Raw genomic sequence first — 21,774 nt, forward strand, 5'->3', positions numbered from 1 at the left:
CAAAGCTGAACACAAAACTTCAGTATAAAACAAACACACGTCTCCTTGCTGTTTAATGTCCACCGTAATTCTGTCCAGATTGCCAGCTGGAACGGACCAGCCAGAACCAGGAAATTTCCATCCATTTTATAACGTTATCTAAATGCTTACCAGACTTCTCACAGAATGGGCACAAGCACAACGGCCCAATGAAATTTGATGCAAAAGATTTGCTAATGGCCAATCTATTGAAATTTCTACTTGCTCACCTGGTCAATGTTCTCATTTACTGGGATGCGATACTTTGTAGTTGTATATCTTATCCCTTTGTTGTGAAATCCATTGCAAGATTTGAAAATCATTTTATGAGATTTTAAGAGTATCAAGTGCTACAAATTAGAATGCAAAACTCATCAGATAGCACTAAGGTGATGTTCACAAACAATTTAGCTGCTTCTTATTTAAGAAAGCTACAGCAAACTATGGGAGTAATGATGGAGGATGGTTTCCTTTGGCTCAGCAGGGAGATGGATCCACAAGCCCAAGCATGAGTGGAGTAGGTAGTGCCTGAAGTGGGTGGGTGGTATGCTCAGGTTTTCATACATTTCTCCTGCTGTTTCCACTTGTCCTCCATTGCAGGCTGAGGGAGACATCCAAAACAGTTGGCTTGATCTCCAAGTTTGCCAGTCTTGGACTAGCAATTCCCGCACATTGGTGGGGAGATTGCATCTTTTTGAGGAGTATTTGATAACATACTTGAAGCATGTCCTTGACCCTGCAAATAATAGCTCATCATAAAGAAGTTCAAAGTAGACAGCATATTTCAGAAGTCTTGTGCAAGGCATGCAAATGATGTGGTACAATCAACACTGCTGATTGATCATAACTATCATAACTAGTGCCTTGATACTGGGCATATTGGTAAGGCATAGTTTAGAATATTGCGTACAATTCTGGTCAGTAAAAACAATGACTGCAGATACTGGAAACCAGATTCTGGATTAGAGTATCGCTGGAAAAGCACAGCAGTTCAGGCAGCATCCGAGGAGCAGGAAAATCGATGTTTCGGGCAAAAGCCCTTCATCAGGAATAGAGGCAGAATGCCTGCAGGGTGGAGAGATAAATGAGAGGAGGGTGGGGTGGGGAGAAAGTAGCATAGAGTACAAAAGGTGAATGGGGGTGGGGATGAAGGTGATAAGTCAGAGGAGGGTGAAGTGGATAAGTGGAAAGGAAGATAGGCTGGTAGGACAAGTCATGGGGACAATGCTGAGCTGGAAGTTTGGAACTGGGGTGAGGTGGGGGAAGGGGAAATGAGGAAACTGGTGAAGTCCACATTGATGCCCTGGGGTTGAAGTGTTCTGAGGCGGAAGATGAGGCGTTCTTCCCCCAGGTGTCAAGTGGTGAGGGAGCAGCGAAGGAGGCCCAGGACTTCCATGTCCTCGGCAGAGTGGGAGGGGCAGTTGAAATATTGGGCCACAGAGCAGTGGGGTTGATTGGTGCGGGTGTCCCAAAGATGTTCCCTAAGGCACTTTGCGAGGAGGCATCCAGTCTCCCCAACGTAAAGGAGACCACATCGTGAGCAATGGATACAATAAATGATATTGGTGGATGTGCAGGTGAAACTTTGATGGATGTGGAAAGCTCCTTTAGGGGCTTGGATGGAGGTGAGGGAGGAGGTGTGGGCACAGGTTTTGCAATTCCTGCAGTGGCAGGGGAAGGTGCCAGGATGGGAGGGTGGGTTGTTGGGGGGGTGTGGACCTGACCAGATAGTCATGGAGGGAATGGTCTTTGCGGAAGGCGGAAAGGGGTGGGGTCCGTTTGAAGGTGGCGGAAATGTCGGATGATTTGGTTTATGCGAAGGTTGGTAGGGTGGAAGGTGAGCACCAGGGAGAGTTCTGTCCTTGTTATGGTTGGAGGGGTGGGGTCTGAGGGCGGAGGTGCGGGATGTAGACGAGATGCGTTGGAGGGCATCTTTAACCACGTGGGAAGGGAAATTGCGGTGTCTAAAGGAGGAGGTCATCTGGTGTGTTGTGTGATGGAACTGGTCCTCCTGGGAGCAGATACGGTGGAGGCGGAGGAATTGAGAATATGGGATGGCATTTTTGCAGGTGGTAGGATGGGAAGAGGTGTAATCCAGGTAGCTGTGGGTGTCGGTGGGTTTTTAAAAAATGTCTGGTCCCCTTCCTATCGGATGGATGTTGTGATACTTGAAAAGGTTCAGAAAAGATTTACAAGAATGTTGCCAGGTTTGGAGGATTTGAGCTATTGGGAGATGGATGGATAGGATAAATCGACAAAGTCTTTTCCCTGGGGAAGTCCAGAACTAGAGGGCTTAGATTTCAGGTGAGAAGGGAAAGATATAAAAGGGACCTAAGGGGCAATTTTTTCACACAGAAAAAAAATGTATGGAATGAGCTGCCAGACCAAGTGATGGAGGCTAGTACAATTGCAATATTTAAAAGGCATATGGATAGATATATGAAGGAGGGGGGTTTGGAGGGATATGGGCCAGGTGCTGGCAGGTGGGACTAGATTGTGTTGGGATATCTAGGCGAAAGTGAGGACTGCAGCTGCTGGCAATCAGATTAAGATTAGAGTGGTGCTGGAAAAGCACAGCAGGTCAGGCAGCATCCGAGGAGCAGGAAAACCTATGTTCGGGCAGGAGCCCTTCATCAGGAATGAGACCTTTTTTTTCCCACGACGTGTATTGAATTCGATGCGTTGGGATATCTGATCGGCAGGACGGGTCTGGTTTCGTGCTGTACATCTCTATGGCTGTATGTTTGCCTGAGAGAGGACACTGATGAGAACACCAGTCTTGCCAGTGGATTTGCAGGATTTTGCGAAGGAATTATGTGTGATATTTCTTGAGGTATGTGCTATACATCTCCTGAGAGTCTGACACCTAGAGGCAGGCTGGTAACTCTGCTGCCCTGACGACCATGAGGTTGGTGTTCAAGGTTGGAGATCTTCGTCATCAAACACTTTGTTCCTTAAGAGTTGGCACATCAGAAGCAATGTTGCATTTCATCACCAACATGGTAGCACACCGTGGGATGTGGTCAAGATAACACACATCACAGACTAAGTTTCAGTTCAGGAGATCCTCAAAAAAATAGTCCTTGCAACAATCACCCACTGGCTCTCGGTCCTTGAGGAATGCCATTCTATTCTCAGGTCTTGGTTTGATACGTCCTCAGATGCTGGAACTGAAAACAATCTTGACTGCTTAAAAGAATTAATGTGTGTTATGATTGTGGGTAGGTTGTTGTAATCCTGTGCTCATTCTGTTGAACATTTGTTCCTTCAGCCATTGAATTTTTTTGTTGGACCATGGTCTCATTTGCCTCTCGGCCTGCTTTGCTTCCCCAAGATGTCGATCCCAGTTCAGGTATGTTTTGCACTTGTGATTTAATAGTACCTCAATCTCCAGTTCACTTTCATCAAACCTGTCTTGACGTTTCCTGGCAGATAAATCCTAAATTCTTTCCGGGTGCTGTTTACGATAGATTGAAGGACAAACCAGGCAATGCGGACGTTCTGTGATTTCCAGTCATCGAGTGCACTGGAGTCAATCAATGTTGAAGTGCCTGCAGCAGCACTTCGGCTGCCACTGCTGCTTGTGGATGGTGACTGAAGCAGAAAGCAGGCCAGATTAGGAAATGAGAGCTGAAAAATGTGTTGCTGGAAAAGTGCTGCAGGTCAGGCAGCATCCATGGAGCAGGAGAATCGATGTTTCGGGCATAAGCCCTTCTTCAGAAATGAGGAAGGAGTGCCAAGCAGGCTAAGATAAAAGGCAGGGAGGGGCGTTGGGAATGCGATAGGTGGAAGGAGGTTAAGGTGAGGGTGATAGGCCGGAGAGGGGGCAGAGGGGGTCGGGAAGAAGATTGCAGGTCAAGAAGGCGGTGCTGAGTCCGAGGGTTTGGACTGAGATAAGGTGGGGGGAGGGGAAATGAGGAAGCTGGAGAAATCTGCATTCATCCCTTGTGGTTGGAGGGTTTCTAGGCGGAAGATGAGGCGCTCTTCCTCCAGGCGTCGTGTTACCATGGTCTTGCGATGGAGGCGGCCAAGGTCCTGCATGTTGGGTTGGTTGGTGCAGGTGTCCCAGAGGTGTTCTCTGCAATGTTCCGCAAGTAGGCGGCCTGTCTCCCCAATATAGAGGAGGCCACATCAGGTGCAGCAGATGCAGTAAATGATGTGTGTGGAGGTGCAGGTGAATTTGTGACGGATATGGAAGGCTCCCTTGGGGCCTTGGAGGGAAGTGAGGGGGGAGGTGTGGGCGCAAGTTTTGCATTTCTTGCGGTTGCAGGGGAAGGTGCCGGGAATGGAGGATGGGTTGGTGGGGGGTGTGGACCTGACGAGGGAGTCGCGGAGGGAGTGGTCTTTCCGGAACGCTGATAGAGGAGGAGAGGGAAAGATATCCTTGGTGGTGGGGTCTGTCTGGAGGTTGCGGAAATGACGAAGGATGATACGATGTATCTGGAGGTTGGTGGGGTGGTAGGTGAGGACCAGTGGGGCTCTGTCCTGGTGGCGATTGGAGGGGCGGGGTTCAAGGGCGGAGGAGCGGAAAGTGGAGGAGATGCGATGGAGAGCATCGTCAACCACGGCTGAGGAGAAATTGCGGTGGAGAGCATCGTCTTCAAAGACCGCTTCAGGAATCTACCTGAAGAAGGTCTCATGCCCGAAACGTTGATTCTCCTGCTCCTTGGATGCTGCCTGACCTGCTGCACTTTTCCAGCAACACATTTTCAGCTCTGATCTCCAGCATCTGCAGTCCTCATTTTATCCCTGTTGTCCAAGAGGGCCCTGATCTAGGTCCCAAATTTTATTTTGACAGTCTCTACACGTGGTTCTTTTACTTAGAGTGGTTGTTGCACACCAACTAATACATAGTGCTGGTGGAGCACGTAATTAATCCAATGACTGGGTTGGTCGAGCACTGGGATTGGATCCTACAGGATTACCGAGGGCTGCTCTTTTTCCCTCCCTGGTGTCCTCGAAGTTTCTCCTACTCTAATATGGGTGTCTCTGTCACACACACACACACTCCCCTTCTCCTCCCTAATATGGGTCCCACACACTCTCCCCTTCTCCTCCCTAATATGCTTGATGTTTCCCACTCTGATCCAGATCCTGTGCAACTTAACATCCTGGAAGCTGAGCAAGATTTGGATGTTTTTAGACCTTTCCGCAAGTCTCAAACACACCTTGTCGATATTTCCATATTTACTGTGTAAGGCTTTCAACAGTTTTTTAAAAAAACTATCGGCACCTGATGATTGATCAGTTATCTCTGCAGACACTCCAAGACCCCATCATTTACTTTATGAAACACTCCTATTTTCAACTATCCATGAAACCAGAGATGGAGCTACTAATATCCTTTTTTCAAAGTCATTTGTTGAAAAAGACTAAACCCTGCAAATTTCAACTCGCCACACTCCTCAATCCAGAATACAAATCATTCAGATAAATGCTATCTCTGATCATATAATCATAGTTTTGTCCCTCCACCACCAATACATCAGCAGCAAAATGCACCATCACAAGGTGCCAAGCAGCAACTCATTTCGGCTCCTTCAACAGCACCTTTCAAACCTACCTAAAAAGACCAAGGCAGCAGATACTTCATAACACCATTAACTGCAAATTTCCCACCATACATCAAACCATCCTGACTTGGGACAATATCGCCTTTTTTTCCAGTATTGTGGTTCAAACTCCATCTGAGTGCGTGTATACATGTGTGTGAATGTGTGAATACATATAGAAACACACACATATACATATATATATGCGCGTATGTGTGTGTGTGTGTCTGTGTGTGTGTGTGTGTGCGCACACATGAACTCGCCTATAACCAATGCACCTCAATTGTTCAAGAAATCAGCTCAAATTCATAAGGCTAATTAAAGATGGGAAATCAATGCTGGCCAAGTAAGCCACAAAGATACATTGTGAACAAAATTTTTTTTTAAAAACTCAAAACTTCCATGGCATGGTGACTGTGTTTGTCAGGTTTGTGTATGAGACACATGTGCTATCGCTTATAAAAGGGAATCGGGTTGTCACTGTCTTAAGAGACGAAGTGAGTGGAGCTGGAAAAGCACAGCTGATCAGGTTGCATCAGAGGAGCAGGAGAATCGACGTTGCAAGCATAAGCTTTTCATCAGGAATCCGCATTCCTGATGAAGAACTTGTGTTCGAAATATCGACTCTCCTGTTCCTCAGACGCTGCCTGACCGGCTGTGCTTTTCCAGCACCACATCCTTCGACTCTGATCTCCACCATCTGCAGTGCTCACTTTCTCCCATTGTTTTAAGAGACTTCAGATTTAACTGTGCCTACTTCAACCATGTGTTGATGCTGGAATGTTCATACATCTGCACGCTCAATGATATGTGTAAGAGCAAACATAATTAAGAAGAACACAAATCTCATTGGTGCCTTATGGTCTGATTTAGTTGCACAATGAAGTCATAAGATTCCAATCCAAGGTCTCTGTAGCAGCAGTGAGGAAATTCAAGAGAAACACAATCACTCATTTGAAATCATGGCATGAGAGGAAAAGCTGCAGATTCCAGTGAAGTTGGCTCACATGACAAAATAGACTGCCTCCAGTAAAACTTTATTTCTAGCAAGACTACAGAAAGGTCACTAATGAACTCTTCCAACTTGCCAGTCAAAACTTGCAACTACAGACAGACTCAAGTGATTTTTGTAGGCAATGTTCAAAGGGTGACTCAAAAGCAGACACTGAGGAGGCAAATTCCCGATAGGTCTGTTTAAGGATAGAATTGAGGTACAGTTCCAACTACTAAGTTCCTGTTCCTCTGCTACGACCTTATGCATGTACTGCAGCTGTGCTTGAACTTGAGACAGTCAGGTCTGAAATAATGTAGGATGTGATGGTTTGGTCTTGGTCTTTTTAACTTCTAATAGGCTTGACAAAACACATATTGCAAACAGCTTATTAGCAGTCTTCACACAGTCACATGACATGTGTGATGGCTTTGGGTTTGTGTATATTCCATAAATGAGTGTGTCCAGAAGGGATCATAAGCACTAGCCAAAGATTGATGAACTCTTCCAACTTCTCCATTCCACTATGCCATAGGCTCTGACGTTATTCAGCAAAGTCCTTTCAAGGAAGTCAAGAAATTGAAATTGCAATGCATCCTTCCAATACAAAATCTGCACTGTTTTGTCTATGCTTCATCTTGCTATTAGCAAAGAAGCTTTGAAATGATGCAAATTTTAAGTATATATGTCATGACACTCAGGAATAGATCATAAAGTCCACGTGTAGAACACGTATTTGAAAGATTTAACATATATTCTTCAAAGATTTCAATACAAAAACAGTTTAAATGGCAAGTTACAAATGATGTTTGTGCACTGTTATAGCAAGATCATTAATGGTAAACATTCAAAAGTACAGGTTATTAGAGATTACAGAAAAGGGAAGCTTCAAGACCATGACTGATCTATACACAGCGTGAAGACTTGAAATTTGAGACTGGAAACCAGCTGCTAGTCTGGGTTGGTAAGGAGTGAGATGATGCAGGGACAGAACTAATGTAGACCATGATAATGAGCAGCAGAGATTTGAATGAGTTGTGGCTTATAGAGGGTAGACTTCAAGAACTTGTCAACACCAATACTGGAAGAGTATACTGACAGAAGAAATTAATCTGGGTGTCATCAGCAAATGAACTGAGGTAGGGACATAGGAGAGAGCTAAAAGTAAGCAGTGCTTGTGTCAAAGCTTAAGGGGATCAGAAGGTCAGCTTTAACATTTAACTACAAGAGCAGAACTGAGGCTGCAAATTCTGTGGGAAGTAACTCATCTCCTGTCCTCCATCTATAAACACAAGTCAGAAGTGTACTTGAATACTCTCTACTTTACGGAATGAATGCAGCTCCTACAACACTTTCCAAGACAAAGTCGAGCACTTGACTGGCACTCTATCTGCCACCTTAAATAACTACTCCCTCCACTACCAACACACCGCAGCAGCAGTGTGCCCACCTCTCAACCCAGTAACGTCTACACTGAGAAGGAGAAGACAGCAAATGCATGGGAATAACACCGTTCTACATTCACTGCCAAACTGCAAATCATCCTCACTTGGAACTATATCATTGTTCCTTCACTGGCAGAGTCAAAATCATGGCCCTAACACTGTTATGGGCATATTTACACCCGATGCCCTGCAACAGTTCAAGGAGGCAATTCACCACCACCTTTGCGATGCGATCAGGGATGATCCAGAAATGCCATCCTTACTAGAAAACATTCAGTCCATGGAAGAATGAAAACAAGAAATAAGATGTTTTAAGCATTTAAGGACAGCAACCAGAAAGGAAGCCAAAATCAACGCTAAACAGCAAGGTTATGGACATTTGTCTGGGGCCGTGAATCTTTCCCACTTCTAGCTGGTGGAAACATCAGTTTGTTACATACTAGATATCAGACGGACAGTCTGATAACAGAGGTGCTGCAGAGGTACAGCATTAAATCATAATATACTTGTAGAACCTAATCCATTATCACCAGATGATACTGGCAATTGTTGGCAGTATGGTGACAAGGAATTGGAGGGACCAAGAACATAACCTGGAAGATTTCAGATGCAAATGGTTGACAGCTGAAAGAAAACAATGTTCGAGATGCTTGGGCCATAACTTCATGGGTATGTGTAGAATGGAGAGAAAGGTTTTATTAAGCTGGACACCAGAGGGGTGTTGGACCAAGCTATTACTTCACACTTTCAGAGACATCAATGAGTTGACAACACACCAGGTTACAGTCACAGAAAAATCATGAAACTTGTTTTGCATTTTCCGTGCTGAAACAATTAAGTTTGAGATTTTTGATGGGTAGCTTTATTGTAGCAGCTGCCACCTTCATTTTCATTGGATGCAAGTCTTCTGGGGCTTTGCTGACAACATTCATTCCATCAATGTATTCCTGCCGCATGTTTTGGAACACTTTTCTGGGCATGGCACCCTCAGTAGCAGCCCTCCGTTCAACTAGAATGTGTCCCAGTGAACTCAGGCGTATATGGGAAAACAGACTCTTGGGTTTACTGGAATGCTGCAACTTCAAATCAAATTCCCTTGGGAGTTAAGCATGATTGACATATGACAGCTGTTTGAACAATCCATCCTGGAGCCTGCCATGCACTGGCAAGGATACATTATATCAACCCAGTTCATCTATGCTGACAAAAATGTTAGGGCTAATAAGCAACTGTACAAGAAAATTAGCAAGATATTTTGCATTAGGTCATTCCTTTCCAAATTATCACCCTGAGGAATTTCTTCAATTTTTACACAAGAGTTCAGACCCGCCATCAGATAGAGGCGCAAACCTGCATCTTATTTTAAATTGAGATTTTTCTTGGCTGCCAAGAGAGAGCTTCCTCTCCCTTCCTGGTGACATGCTGTTTTCATCAGGCCTTTCTGCAGGCTAGAAAGGTAGTGGGTGCAAACCGCACGTATCTTTTCACAGATCAGGGCTGTTATTGTGACACTTGTAAATAATTTGAATTTCTTCCCTGTGCCATTTTCAAATGCTGGTCTGCGTTTTGGAAGCCCAATAAAATGCACCTTCTTGGAGATCTCATAACAACTACAGGGAGCCTGCTGAGAAATCTGGAACATTCTGATAGAGCATTTAACATTTGCCTATTAGACATCACCATTGGATGCTGTAATGTAGTGCAAAAGTGTTGGTTTCGATCCTGCAAAAGTACGCTGACAATAGCACTGCACAAATGTTGACATGCACATGATAGATTTCTAACAGAGAAAGTGCCAGATGTTCAAAACTGTATAAAATGCACTGACAAACACTCCTGCCATGTTTTACACACAGTTTTAAACATACAGATATCTTTTCCTTTGGAAAGTAGTTGCCTGGCTACTGAACATTTTACAAAATTAACATAACCACCTGTCCCACTCCATTGACTGACAATTTCCATTGAAACTAAAACCTTCTGTTCTTTCAATTTCAGTAGAATGTGGAGCAGAAAGCAAATGTTTTGACAGCTCTCCCTTTTTGAGTGTACATGGTCAAGTTCCACAACTTAGTTCCACCAATGACATAGCTATTTAAGGGAGTGACTGACATTTTAAAAAAAAAATTCACAATATAATATGGCTTCATTGCTTATTTGAACAACTTAGTCGTTACTTCAGATTTTCTTCCTCCGCTCTGGGACTACAGCGTGCTTGTCGGATCAACGACAGACATTTGAATGAGAACTTTATTAGATTGTGACAGGCTATTTTTACTCCACCTGCAACCATTGATAGTGCATGACTCCTCAGAATTATATGCAGTGGATGTGGTACATGGGTGAATGGGGAGTATGACAGATTACAGATAACATGAGGAGCAATGGAGGTTGGAGTGGAGTGAGGCTCTTTGTGGAGGGGGGGGCAAGAATAATGTGGAGACCTTGAATCCAAGAACCAAAGCAGACATTCTAAGCAGCCTACCCTCTGCACCAGATTGTAGTTCAAACTCCATACAGAGCCGCAGTTTGCTCAAAATAAACAAAACCTTGGAAAAAGTCGCTCACGAGTCCAGTATGTGTTTTGGAAGCTGCAAAAGGGCCTAACAACCCCAGAGGACAATCCAGATTAAATCTCTCAGCGTGATGCTATTTCCATCAGAGTCGAGTGAATTTTTCTTTACACTCTTATGAAGCACCTCAGGGAATTTTCCAAATTAGAGGTACAATATAAAAGGTTAGTTATTGACCTGGTGACACCAGAGAAGCTGTGTGCAAATGCGACTCCCCTAGTGTCCTGCAGTGTGCCACTGTTTGCTGTCAAGAATTTCACATGAATAGTGGGCACAGGTGAAATCCCAAGTTGTGTAGATGACTGAGGCATTGGAACGGATTAGAAACCAACCTTTGCTCTACTCCCTACTGACAGCTTAACTGAGACATATGATTTTCTGAACAGCTACAATGGGGCAAGGTTTGACTTCAAACACAGCACAGATATCAGAATTGGCTGCCAAAACACAAAATAATCACTTACTAACTTGATGAACACAAGTAAAGATGCAAATTAAGAACGATCAATACAAAATCAGGATTTTTTAAAAAAAAACCTACCTCTATACATCCCAAAATAGCCATCGGATCGGATTGTCTTAATAAGGCAGTCAGACCTGAAATAAAATGAAGAATTTGACAACTTTCTCCTCAGCAAGTGCAGAAAAGCAAAAAGGGAAAAGAAATGGCGGCACGGTGGCTCAGTGGTTAGCACTGCTGTCTCACAGCACCAGGAACTCAGGTTCGATTCCTGCCTCAGGAGACTGTCTGTGTGGAGTTTGCAAATTCTCCCCGTGTTTGCGTGGGTTTCCTTCGGGTGCTGCAGTTTGCTCCCAAAATCCAAAAATGTGCAGATCAGGTGGATTGGCCATGCAAAAATTGTCCGTATATTAAGTGCATTAGTCAGGGGTAAATATAGGGCAGGGGAATGGGTGTGTTACTCTTCAGAGGGTCAGCGTGGTCTTGTTGGGCCAAATGGTCTGTTTCCATACTGTAGGGAATCTAATCTAAACACATGCTTTCTTCATTTTAAAATATATGGTCTATATTAGTTCACTTTAAAATACATTGTCTAGCACCTCCTACAGTAACTCTTATAATCAACTGCACCAAAAGACACATACTGAAAGATTTCCTCAGAGTGGTATTTGTGATGATGTTGAAAACATACTCTCCATTAATTATTTCACTACAGGTGATGCACAGATTAAACTTTACATATTGGAGAAAGATTTTATCATTAACAATGTAACCACCTGGAAAGGAGAGCTCCAAGCGTGTGATTAATCAATTCTGGTTAAGTGACCAGTATGTCATTATGACTTCTTCAGCTTTTTATTAATTGATTCTTTCAGTATTTGTTTCAAGCTGGCTTCTCTTTGTCACTCAATTGCGCAAGAGCATCTGGTGCATTGCAATTGTTGGCCAAAGGAAGTATCCCCTTCTCAATTCTCCCCGGACGTGTTCCCACTCCTCACTTCATTTTCTGATCAAGGGGCAGTGCGTTGACCTATTCTGCCTCCAACTTTGCTGACCAAAAAACCTGGACAGTGGCTCTTCTGATTTCTCCCAGGCTCTCTCCACTGGGCGAATTTCTAATTTGAATTAGGCACCGCTAATGAACTGGCACAGCTAAACTGATCAAACCACTGCTTACCATTCTAGGACACCATCATCATCATTTTCAGATCACTCAGAACCTGTGGTATCCTTTGCTCTGTAAGGCTGCAGCCTGTTTCTGTGCACCTCATACCCAACTCTCATCTTCTGAAGCAACTGTATTGAACACCTTTCTGTTAGGATGATACATTGTTTGTAACATTTTACTACTACAGAAGCAGTCAACAACGTTACCAATAGATTGTACTGGTGAGATAAACAAGTCTCAAAAGTTTTTCAGTTCTATAATCAGCACTGACGTTTACAATAACTTTTCATTACGCCTGTCATTGCCTTTAGTCACACTCCCTCCCTTGAACTCCATTGTCAAGGACAAATTAATAAATCAAGACTTCTGGCACACAAGCATGTACAGATCACAAGCTGTAAACTGAAAAATATTTACTAACACCTGCCAATAGTTTTCTCTTGCAACACAGTACTATCAACCACTTTAAGGCTGACACCAAGGAAATGGGAAGTAGAGGAATAAGGAAAAAACATTGAAGAAAAGACGACAAGGACAATTTCCCAGGCTCGCTCCACTTGGCAAGTTTCTAAATTTGGATTAGGCACCTCTACTGAACAAGCAAAGCTAAAATGATTAAACCACAGCATACCATTCTACAGCACCAGCATCATTTTCAGATCATTTAGAACTCGTAGTATTCTTAGCTTTATAAGCCTCCTCTGAATATGTTCAGTGATTGACCACCACTGTAAAGAAACTGCAAGTGTAAAAGTTATGGTCTATCATGCCAGGTTATGTTCTTGGATCTGACTTGAACAATATTACCATCCACTGAGAGAGTAACAATGGTTAACCCCAAGCACTTAGTAGGCAATTTTGACTTTTGGTGACAATGCAAACCGTCCAGTAACACCTCTCCAGTAAAAATGCCTTCCAATCGTTATACATAGCCTGGCCAAGCCATTTACAATTCATCGTACAAATCTCTAACAATGATTGTTTACGATCAAGTTTATAAACTTCACAAACTCCCCAAAACTTGTATCCTAAAGAAAGCCAAGTTAATATTGCACTGCAGAATGAACAGCGAAGATTGTTTGGAGGCAATTATAAGTTAAGCAATTATTGTCAAATAACCAAGCAACATTGGATACAATGTATTAAAAATAAGTTTGATGAATGCTTTTCTCGGTGCCCTGTATATAACTAAGTAGCAATGTGTTTATAAAAGCAGATACTCAGATGAACCAATTCATTAAAATAAATGCTTATTGTGAACTCAGACATTCCAAATTGATTTTGACTCAAGTGTGCAACGTGGACATGAATTAGAGGTTATCAAATGCATAGAATTCATCTCTACAGCTGAGATCAAAAGCGAGATTATGTTGAGTGGTGTGCTTGCTTTTGTATTACTCACATGCTAGAGTACATCCGCTGGCCATTTTGCTGGTTTTGAAGCCGTGTTTTTGCCAAGTCTATTGGGAACACACAAGTGACGCCAATTAATCCTGCAATGCCTCCATTGATCAACTTGGCAGGTAAACTGGGAAGAGAGAAAAGACAAACTTTAAGAAATAGCAGCAGGGGTAGACTACACAGCCAGCCATGCTAATTCTAATACATTCATGGCTAGGCTAATCTTCTGTTTCATCTCTACTTTCCTGAGCCATTCAATCCCCTAATCCCTTCATTCCCCAAGTGATCAAAAATCTATCTATTCCAATTTTTAATTCACAGTAACCAGCTTTTTCCTTTTGATGCTTAGACTGCACATATGGTTTTTGATCTGGAAACAAAAACAATATTTTTTTTCCTCACCGAGAAGTAATTTCTGTGACATTGTGTAAATTTTAGCCAGGTGTTTCACTGCAGTTTCAGAGTTCGTTAAGTCCACCAAACGAACAGCATGGACAGTACAGCAAAATGAACAAACTGCGTGGCAGTGATGCAAACCAATCATGTCTTCAGCAAAAAAAAATTCACAACTATTCACTCAGGAGGTTCAAATTCTATTTGCACCACTTAATGTAAGCTCAGGAAAAAAGGAAATCACATCCACTTCAGGTTCAAACACCATGCAATGTGCAGAAATCTGATATATCTGTGCACTAGTCCCTCCACTGTTTTACTGATACATGAAATAAGGCTTTACAATAAACAGTACCACTTTAAAGTTAGAGAGGGCAAGATCATGCACAAAGATGAAGTACTTTGATGAACACTTGAAATGTCACAGCTTTTAAGGCTATGGACCAAATGTTGGAAAATGAGATTAGGGTGGATATTACTTGACATGGACATGGTGGGCCAAAAGGCCCCTCTTTCTGTTGTAAGATTTCTATTAGGCTTACAAATACATGCATAAAATAACAAGACTATTATTACAGAGCTGAAAATGTGTTGCTGGAACAGCACAGCAGATCAGGCAGCATCCAGGGAACAGGAGAATCGACGTTTCGGGCATGAGCCCTTCTTCAGGAATGAGGAAAGTGTGTCCAGCAGGCCAAGATAAAAGTAGGGAGGAGGGACTTGGGGGAGGGGCGTTGGAAATGCGATAGATGGAAAGAAGTCAAGGTGAGGGTGATAGGTCAGACTGGGGTGGGGGTGGAGAGGTCAGGAAGAAGATTGCAGGTTAGGAAGGCGGTGCTGAGTTCGATGGATTTGACTGAGACAAGGTGGGGGGAGGGGAAATGAGGAAACTGGTGAAATCCGAGTTCATCCCTTGTGGTTGGAGGGTTCCTAGGCGGAAGATGAGGCGCTCTTCCTCCAAACGTCGTGTTGTTGTGGTCTGGCGATGGAGGAGTCCAAAGACCTGCATATCCTTGGTGGAGTGGGAGGGGGAATTGAAGTGTTGAGCCACAGGGTGGTTGGGTTGGTTGGTCTGGGTGTCCCACAAGTGTTCTCTGAAACGCTCCGCAAGTAGGCAGCCACAATCAGTAAATAGAATTAAGATTCACATCAGTTATGATCACACTAAATAGAAAAGTAGACACAAGGATTGTATGGCCACTTAGGGTCCCTACAAAACTGATAGTCACTTTCAGTAAATAACCCATCCAGAGAAAACAAGAATTTCATGCCAGACTACAGCAGTGTCTGAAAACTTTTAATTTAACATTTCCAACATAAATAACTAATAAACGTAGATCACTAACTGTAGTTAACAGCAGTGGAAGAGCTTAAGAGATCAGTTTTAAAAAATTAATTGGTGATTTTTTTGTTTTGAGTCAGTCAGTCATTCAGCACCCTTCCTGGCCCTCAAATATTTTAGTTATTAATTATTCTCCTGAGGAAAGGGAGAATATGTTGCCATTTGTGTAATAACAACACAAGTTTGCTTGGTCTCCCTCAGAAACTTTGCGGTCGAGCTATTTCTGTAAAAGTACATTTTGGATACATGTAGGGTGTTTTCATGACACTTCGATAACTAAATTCCTTCTCTTGGAAACTGTTAACACAGGAAGATAAATATTTTGCACAAAAATACTACAGTACAGGAGAGTAACAATGAATCCAAGGAGTTGCAGCATCAATTATTCAGAAATTCAAAATCTATTAAGAGTAAATTCTGTTTGCTGGGTTTTTTTTTTGACTTCAGGTGTTGGAAGCACTCAGCAAGCTGTGGAAAAGAGGTGGAATATTTCATCTTGCAACATGGCATGCACTGAGGTATGGCATGGTGTGATGCAAAGTGATGCTCCTCGTCTTCGCCTTTGGAATGTACACAACTACCTCACTAGTCCCCAACTTCAATTCAATAGAGCAACTTGGGTACTTTTTTTTCAAACCAGTCGTCCATACAAATTTGATCAGCAAGAAAAAGCAATTATGAGCTACTCACACCAAGTGTATCTAGATTTAATCCCTGATGTGTACATAGTGTTCTCAACTGAGATAGCTGTAGGCATGTTAACTTTGGCTCTAGTGCCCCCTGCCATGAAGCACCAAAAAGCAAAGATGAGCCAACGTTCAGAGATATCATAAGCCTGAATTTATATATTGCCTTTTGCAACCTGGTTTTACAAACATTAAGGTACTTTTGGCATGGAGTCACAGTTCGAGGAAATACGGCTGCTGATATGCACAGAGCAAAGTCTCACAAAGGGCAATGAGAAATAACCAGACAATTTGGTTTTCTGAAGGATAAATATTTGCCAGGACACTTGGAAGTAGTTCCACGTTCACTTCGGAAATAGTTCCATCTGAACATTTACCCAAGATATAAGTTGATGCCTCATTTTCACATCTCATCCCAAAGACTGCACTCCCCAACAGTGTGGTGCTACCTCATGTAGGTTTGCTCGCTAAGCTGGAAGGTTCATTTCCAGGCGTTTTGTCACCCTAAGAGGAAATATCTTCAGTGGGACTCCAGGTGAAGCATTGCTGATAGAAAGCAGGATCTATTTATATGTTTGGGTTTCTTTGGGTTGGAGATGTCATTTCCTGTGGTTATGACATTTCCTGTTTTTTTTTTAAAAACAGGGGTGGTAAATGGGGTCTAACTCTATGTGTTTGTTGATAGAGTTCTGGTTGGAATACCACGCTTCTAGGAATTCTCGTGCATGTCTCTGTTTGGCTTGTCCTAGGATTGATGTGTTGTCCCAGTCAAAGTGGTGTCCTTCCTTATTCATATGTAAGGATACTAGTGAGAGAGGGTCATGTTGTTTTGTGGCTAGTTGATGTTCATGTATCCTGGTGGCTAGTTTTCTGCCTGTTTGTCCAATGTAGTGTTTGTTACAGTTCTTGCACGGTGCTTTGTAAATGATATTAGTTTTGCTTGTTTTCTGTGTAGGGTATTTCAAGTTTAGTGTGTAGGTGGGTTTGTGGGCTACCATGATGCCAAGGGGTCTGAGGAGTCTGGCAGTCATTTCCAAGATGTCTTTGATGTAGAGGAGAGTGGCGAGGGTTTCTGAATGTGTTTTGTTTGCTTGTTTGGGTTTGTTGTTGAGAAATCGGCGGACTGTGTTCATTGGGTACCCATTCTTTTTGAATACACTGATTAGGTGATTTTCCACTGCTCTTCGTAGTTCCTCTGTGCTGCAGCACACACTGAATGGCGCGGAACTCTATCAACAAACACATCGAGTTAGACCCCAACTACCACCCCCTTTAAAAAAAAACAGGAAATGACATCACCAACCCAAAGAAACCCAAACATACAAATTGAAAGCAGGAATTTTCAGCAATGCTTTGCCCGGAGGCCCACTGAAAATGTTACTAGGTGACGAAACGTCTGGAAATGAACCTTCCAGCTCTTAGGTTAAGATTCTGGATGTATGTTTGCTCTGAATTACAAATCTTAAAACTTGCTGGTACTTCCTCAGTTTGCCACTGATGAATCATCCCATATTTTGTTATCCTCTGCAGCAGGACATGAATCTATAAACTTGCGATTAAGAAGTAGAAGTGCTATCCATCGAAAAATTTCCATCTTCACGTATCCCACCAGACCATTTTATTAAAAATGTATTTACAGGATGCAGCCGGGCTAGCATTTAAGTCTGGGCCATTAGGGATGGGGGTTGAGTTAAAAATGAACCATATTGCTATTAGTCTGGAGTCACATATCAGCCAGACCAGGTAAGGAACACGGTTTACTTCCCTGAAGAATATCAACCCTCGTTACTCTCCTTCAAAATCTTTACACAACAAATCTAAAATTAATGCCAGGTACAAGATGTGGCATATGTTGGGGAAATTTGGAATCATTAAATATGTACAATATTTTCTCATCACACTAAAAATTGGTGGCAGGGCTGTAATATAAACAGTCTAAAGGATGTTAGTGAAGCAAATGTTTTTTGCCAAATGATAATGGTTTTGTGTCATTATTTGATTCAGAATTCCAGACTTCTACTGAATCCAAATTTCACAACAACAGGCTTCAAACCTAGCTTCTCAGAGAATTAACTGGGTCTCTGGATTAATAGTCTAGCAATAATACCATAATCTCTCCTTCTGAATACTTTCAGTATTTTCTGCTTTACCTAAAATTTACCTGAATTTTGAATATTAACCGATAATTTAATCAAAGGTTTCAAAAGATTCAGGATGCGAGATAGGTTAAGAGGATTGGGGAACAAGTTATTAAGTATTACAGATAAAAGTTAGAGCAAGAACTTTCAGTAATGAAATTAGGAAACAATTCTTTAGGCAAAAATAGTACAAGCGGCCATTGAGTCTAATTTAGTCGTCTGTTACAAATAATAGATTTTTGCTATGTTTTTGATAGCCAAAATATTTGAGATATACAACAATGGCAGATTAAGCTGTAGACCGATCGAACGCGATGATACAGCATAGAATCAGTGAACCAGAGAATGTTAGAGTCAATTGCTGTAAAAACACATCCGGTTCACTAATGTCCTCATGGGCAAGATATCTGCCCTCCTTACCCAGACCGGTCCACTTGCAACTCTAGATCCATAGCAATACAATTGACTTTGCACTGCTCTCTCGGTAAGGAGAGGTGGTACTAAATGCTGGCCAAACCAGCCATGTCCTTATCCCATGAAGAAACTTTTAAAAATTTATTATAATCAGATAGTTTGTTAAACCCTGGTGCAAAAGCTGAAAGATCAACTTTCTAAACACTGCAGGGAAAGTAAAAGTCACACCTTGTTTTGAAAAATAATGGTAATTCTGATCATTAAGGCCATGTGGACACAGTTGTGCATAACCTGACACCAATGAACTAAAAAGGTGGCAGAGGCTGGATCACTGCAGCTAACTACACAAGACTGTTACAAATATGCACCACAATGTACACAGAAGAAGTTTGAGCCCATAAAAGGCATTCCAACCCCACTGTCTCATAAATCAAAGGATCAAACTCCTAAAAGCCAAGAGATTAGACATAAAATAATTTATTGCCTCTAAATGAATACAAATTAACATTTGGTTTGTATCTGTTATTTTAGCTTATTTAACCCTTAATGAGATATCTTTAAAGAAGTTATATTACTGCATCTGAAAACATTTCACATCAAAAAGCTTTAAAAATCCTGTAGTCCCAGCACATGCTAAGGAACGATCCACTCTCTCACCAAATTAGAATGAGGCACAATGGAAGGTGGTCATTCAACCCATTGTGTTCTGCTGGCTCTTTCTTAGAGATATTCAATTAGTCATGCTCCCAGAACATTAGTAGGTTTTTTTGCCTTCAAGTATTCACCCAATTCTCTTTCCAGGATTACAATTGCAAATCCTTCCCTCAAACATTCAGAAAATGCAATGCAGATCATAACCATACTGGCAGTTCTCCTAGAACGCCATAGTTGTGTTCCAGCAAAACCTCACTTAATAGAAAATTGCTTAACATAATAATGGGGCCTATAGGGAAAGTGGGGTGAGCGGCAGACCAGCAAAAACCATCACTCAAAAAAAAAAATCACCCAAAAGTCTCAGGCAAAGTATAGTGAAGCCTGAATGAAAGTATAAATCATATTTATTAATGAAACAAAAGTACATTTTCTAAAAAGTAAGAAAGCTGCTCTCTGTACAGTTCCTCTCATGGAAAGGTCTGTGGTTCTGTTGGCAGCTGACATTAGCGCATGTACACAATGGCACAAAGACTGGTGAGACATTATACACGCGTAGAACTAAGTACATGAACCAATCCCCGCTGGAGTTGCGCGATTGCGAACAGCAGTAAGAGTTCTCGAAAATACCGTCCCTTAATTCTTCAGTGACATTATAGCCAAATCACATTGCCGAAACGTGCGTAATCCCAGAACTACCTGTCATTATTAAATGAGTGGGAAAAGGTTTGGTTGGAGGACAATCATCAGCATGGATGAATTGAGCTGAATAATCTAAGCAATTGCATGTGGCGAGATTACTTGCAAATGGGAAATAGTCAGCAGCAATGAGATCACGTTTGAGAGAGAGAACATTTAAGTAACCGTGTAAGCGATGAATCACTGTGGGAGAAAGTAAATACACAATGGAGTGAAGGAGTGAATAGATGTTTTAATGAGCAAGAGAGAGGACCAGGATGGGATCAGTCAGGCCTGGTGATGCTATCCATCAAGGACAAATACTAATAATTCAACCAACTCCTGCACATCTCAGCAGGCCAATCAAGTGACAGCAACTTTTGAGATTAGACTCTGACTCCAGGAGCAGGGATTTTATTTTGGGTGGGGGGTGTTTGAGAGGGAGAGCTGTGCCATGAAGAGCAAGTCAGAAAGTCGAAACCATTAATGGCAAGGTGGCGTTAAATATATTGCCTCTTATGTATGTTCTTAGTCTCTTTCAGGGGTCACACCCTCCTCAACTGAGACAAAAGATGCCAGATAATCCCTCCAGCTCACAAGCCATTCTGACCTATAGCTCTGTAAAGGGTACTCCATGAGCCAGAGGTTGCGTATCACTATACCAAGTGGAACCTAAAGGAAGACCAATGTCTGGGCAGTGTGAAAGCAAAGGATCCAGATGAGATATTTTTTAGTCAACTTGTTGCATGATGTGTTTTGATATACCCGTTCAGCAAGTCAGCCTCCTGGCTCAGATGTTGGGACACTACGACTGTAGTATAAGAGCCCTTAGAACATAACCTGGATCTCTGGATTATGAGTGCAGTGAAAAGCCCACTACATCACCACCTTCCCTAGCAATAATCTGTACACTAAATGATCTTGATGTTGTCCAAACCAAGTCTCTCCAATCTAGTTACATTCACTCAAGCTACCACTAGATTAATTGAAACTTGCTACAGAAGAGTAGTAGTGGGAGAAAAAAAATCAATTCACTCTGTTTGAAAACAGCAGACTTGAGGTAACTGGCTCAGGCTCAAATTTCTCTATCAAGCAAAAGTATTAGTTGCCTCCCATTAATTTCTCAAAGTGGATTTTCGTGTTTTTTTTTCATATTAGCATGGTGAGCTCAGCAGAGGACCACATCACAGAAAATACTGAAATGTCAAAACAGATTATACTTCCACAACCAATAATAAGCTTGTGCCTCCCAGCGATGAATCATACCTGTGCTTAAGATAATGAGAAGATAGGGACATTGCAGCAACAGCTGACCCACAGTGCGAACATAGCCATGACAATGGACAGAGGAGTTTATTTGGAGAAAGATTGCGGGAGAATCAGAGGTGAATAAATTCCAACAAAATGAAACAAGTATAGGAGTAAGCCTCTTTAGTTTGTTGCATATTCAATGAGATTGTGACTGATCAGTGACCAGAATCCACCATTGTCCCATTACCCTAAATACCTTGAGCTCACAAAACATCAGTCTCAAGTTTAGACATTGATCATGGATCAATGGTCATTGGCATAAGATTGCTTGAAATATCTCATCGCCCATACAAGGGGTAATTTTTAAAAATAATTTCACTCCTGAAAGATCTGATTCCTATTTTAGAACTATGCCCCCTTTTATGCCAGATTGCCCAACCAGCAGAAATTTTTTTTCTTTATCTACCCTAATCTCTTCCCCATAAACTTCAATCTGATCACCTCCAAACCTTCCAGAGTGGAGGGAATACAATTGTAGATTGCACAATTTCTAATTGCACTTTTTAAAAAAACTTGATAAATGGAGATGGAAGCTGAAATCACCGAGAATGAG

General features: G+C 42.2%; 1 protein-coding gene across 3 annotated transcripts in view; it reads right to left on the bottom strand.

Annotated features, from left to right (window-relative positions):
- Window positions 1-21,774, bottom strand: part of LOC122557930 (mitochondrial glutamate carrier 1-like) — a 141,416-nt gene that overhangs the window by 47,515 nt on the left and 72,127 nt on the right. For 2 of the 3 annotated variants that reach the window (XM_043706156.2, XM_087996716.1), the window contains exons 4-5: window positions 13,610-13,735; window positions 11,121-11,176 (exon numbers count right to left, since the gene is read on the bottom strand). In XM_043706156.2, the coding sequence (XP_043562091.1) occupies window positions 11,121-11,176; window positions 13,610-13,735 (182 nt within the window). Of the gene's footprint in view, window positions 1-11,120; window positions 11,177-13,609; window positions 13,736-21,774 lie in introns of those variants that run through there. The other variant, XM_043706159.2, reaches the window with a different exon arrangement.

The sequence above is a fragment of the Chiloscyllium plagiosum genome, unplaced genomic scaffold, assembly GCF_037043375.1.
Source record: "Chiloscyllium plagiosum isolate Xiang-an unplaced genomic scaffold, Cpla_swu_hap1 HiC_scaffold_18, whole genome shotgun sequence".
In the NCBI taxonomy this organism is placed as follows: Eukaryota; Metazoa; Chordata; class Chondrichthyes; order Orectolobiformes; family Hemiscylliidae; genus Chiloscyllium; species Chiloscyllium plagiosum.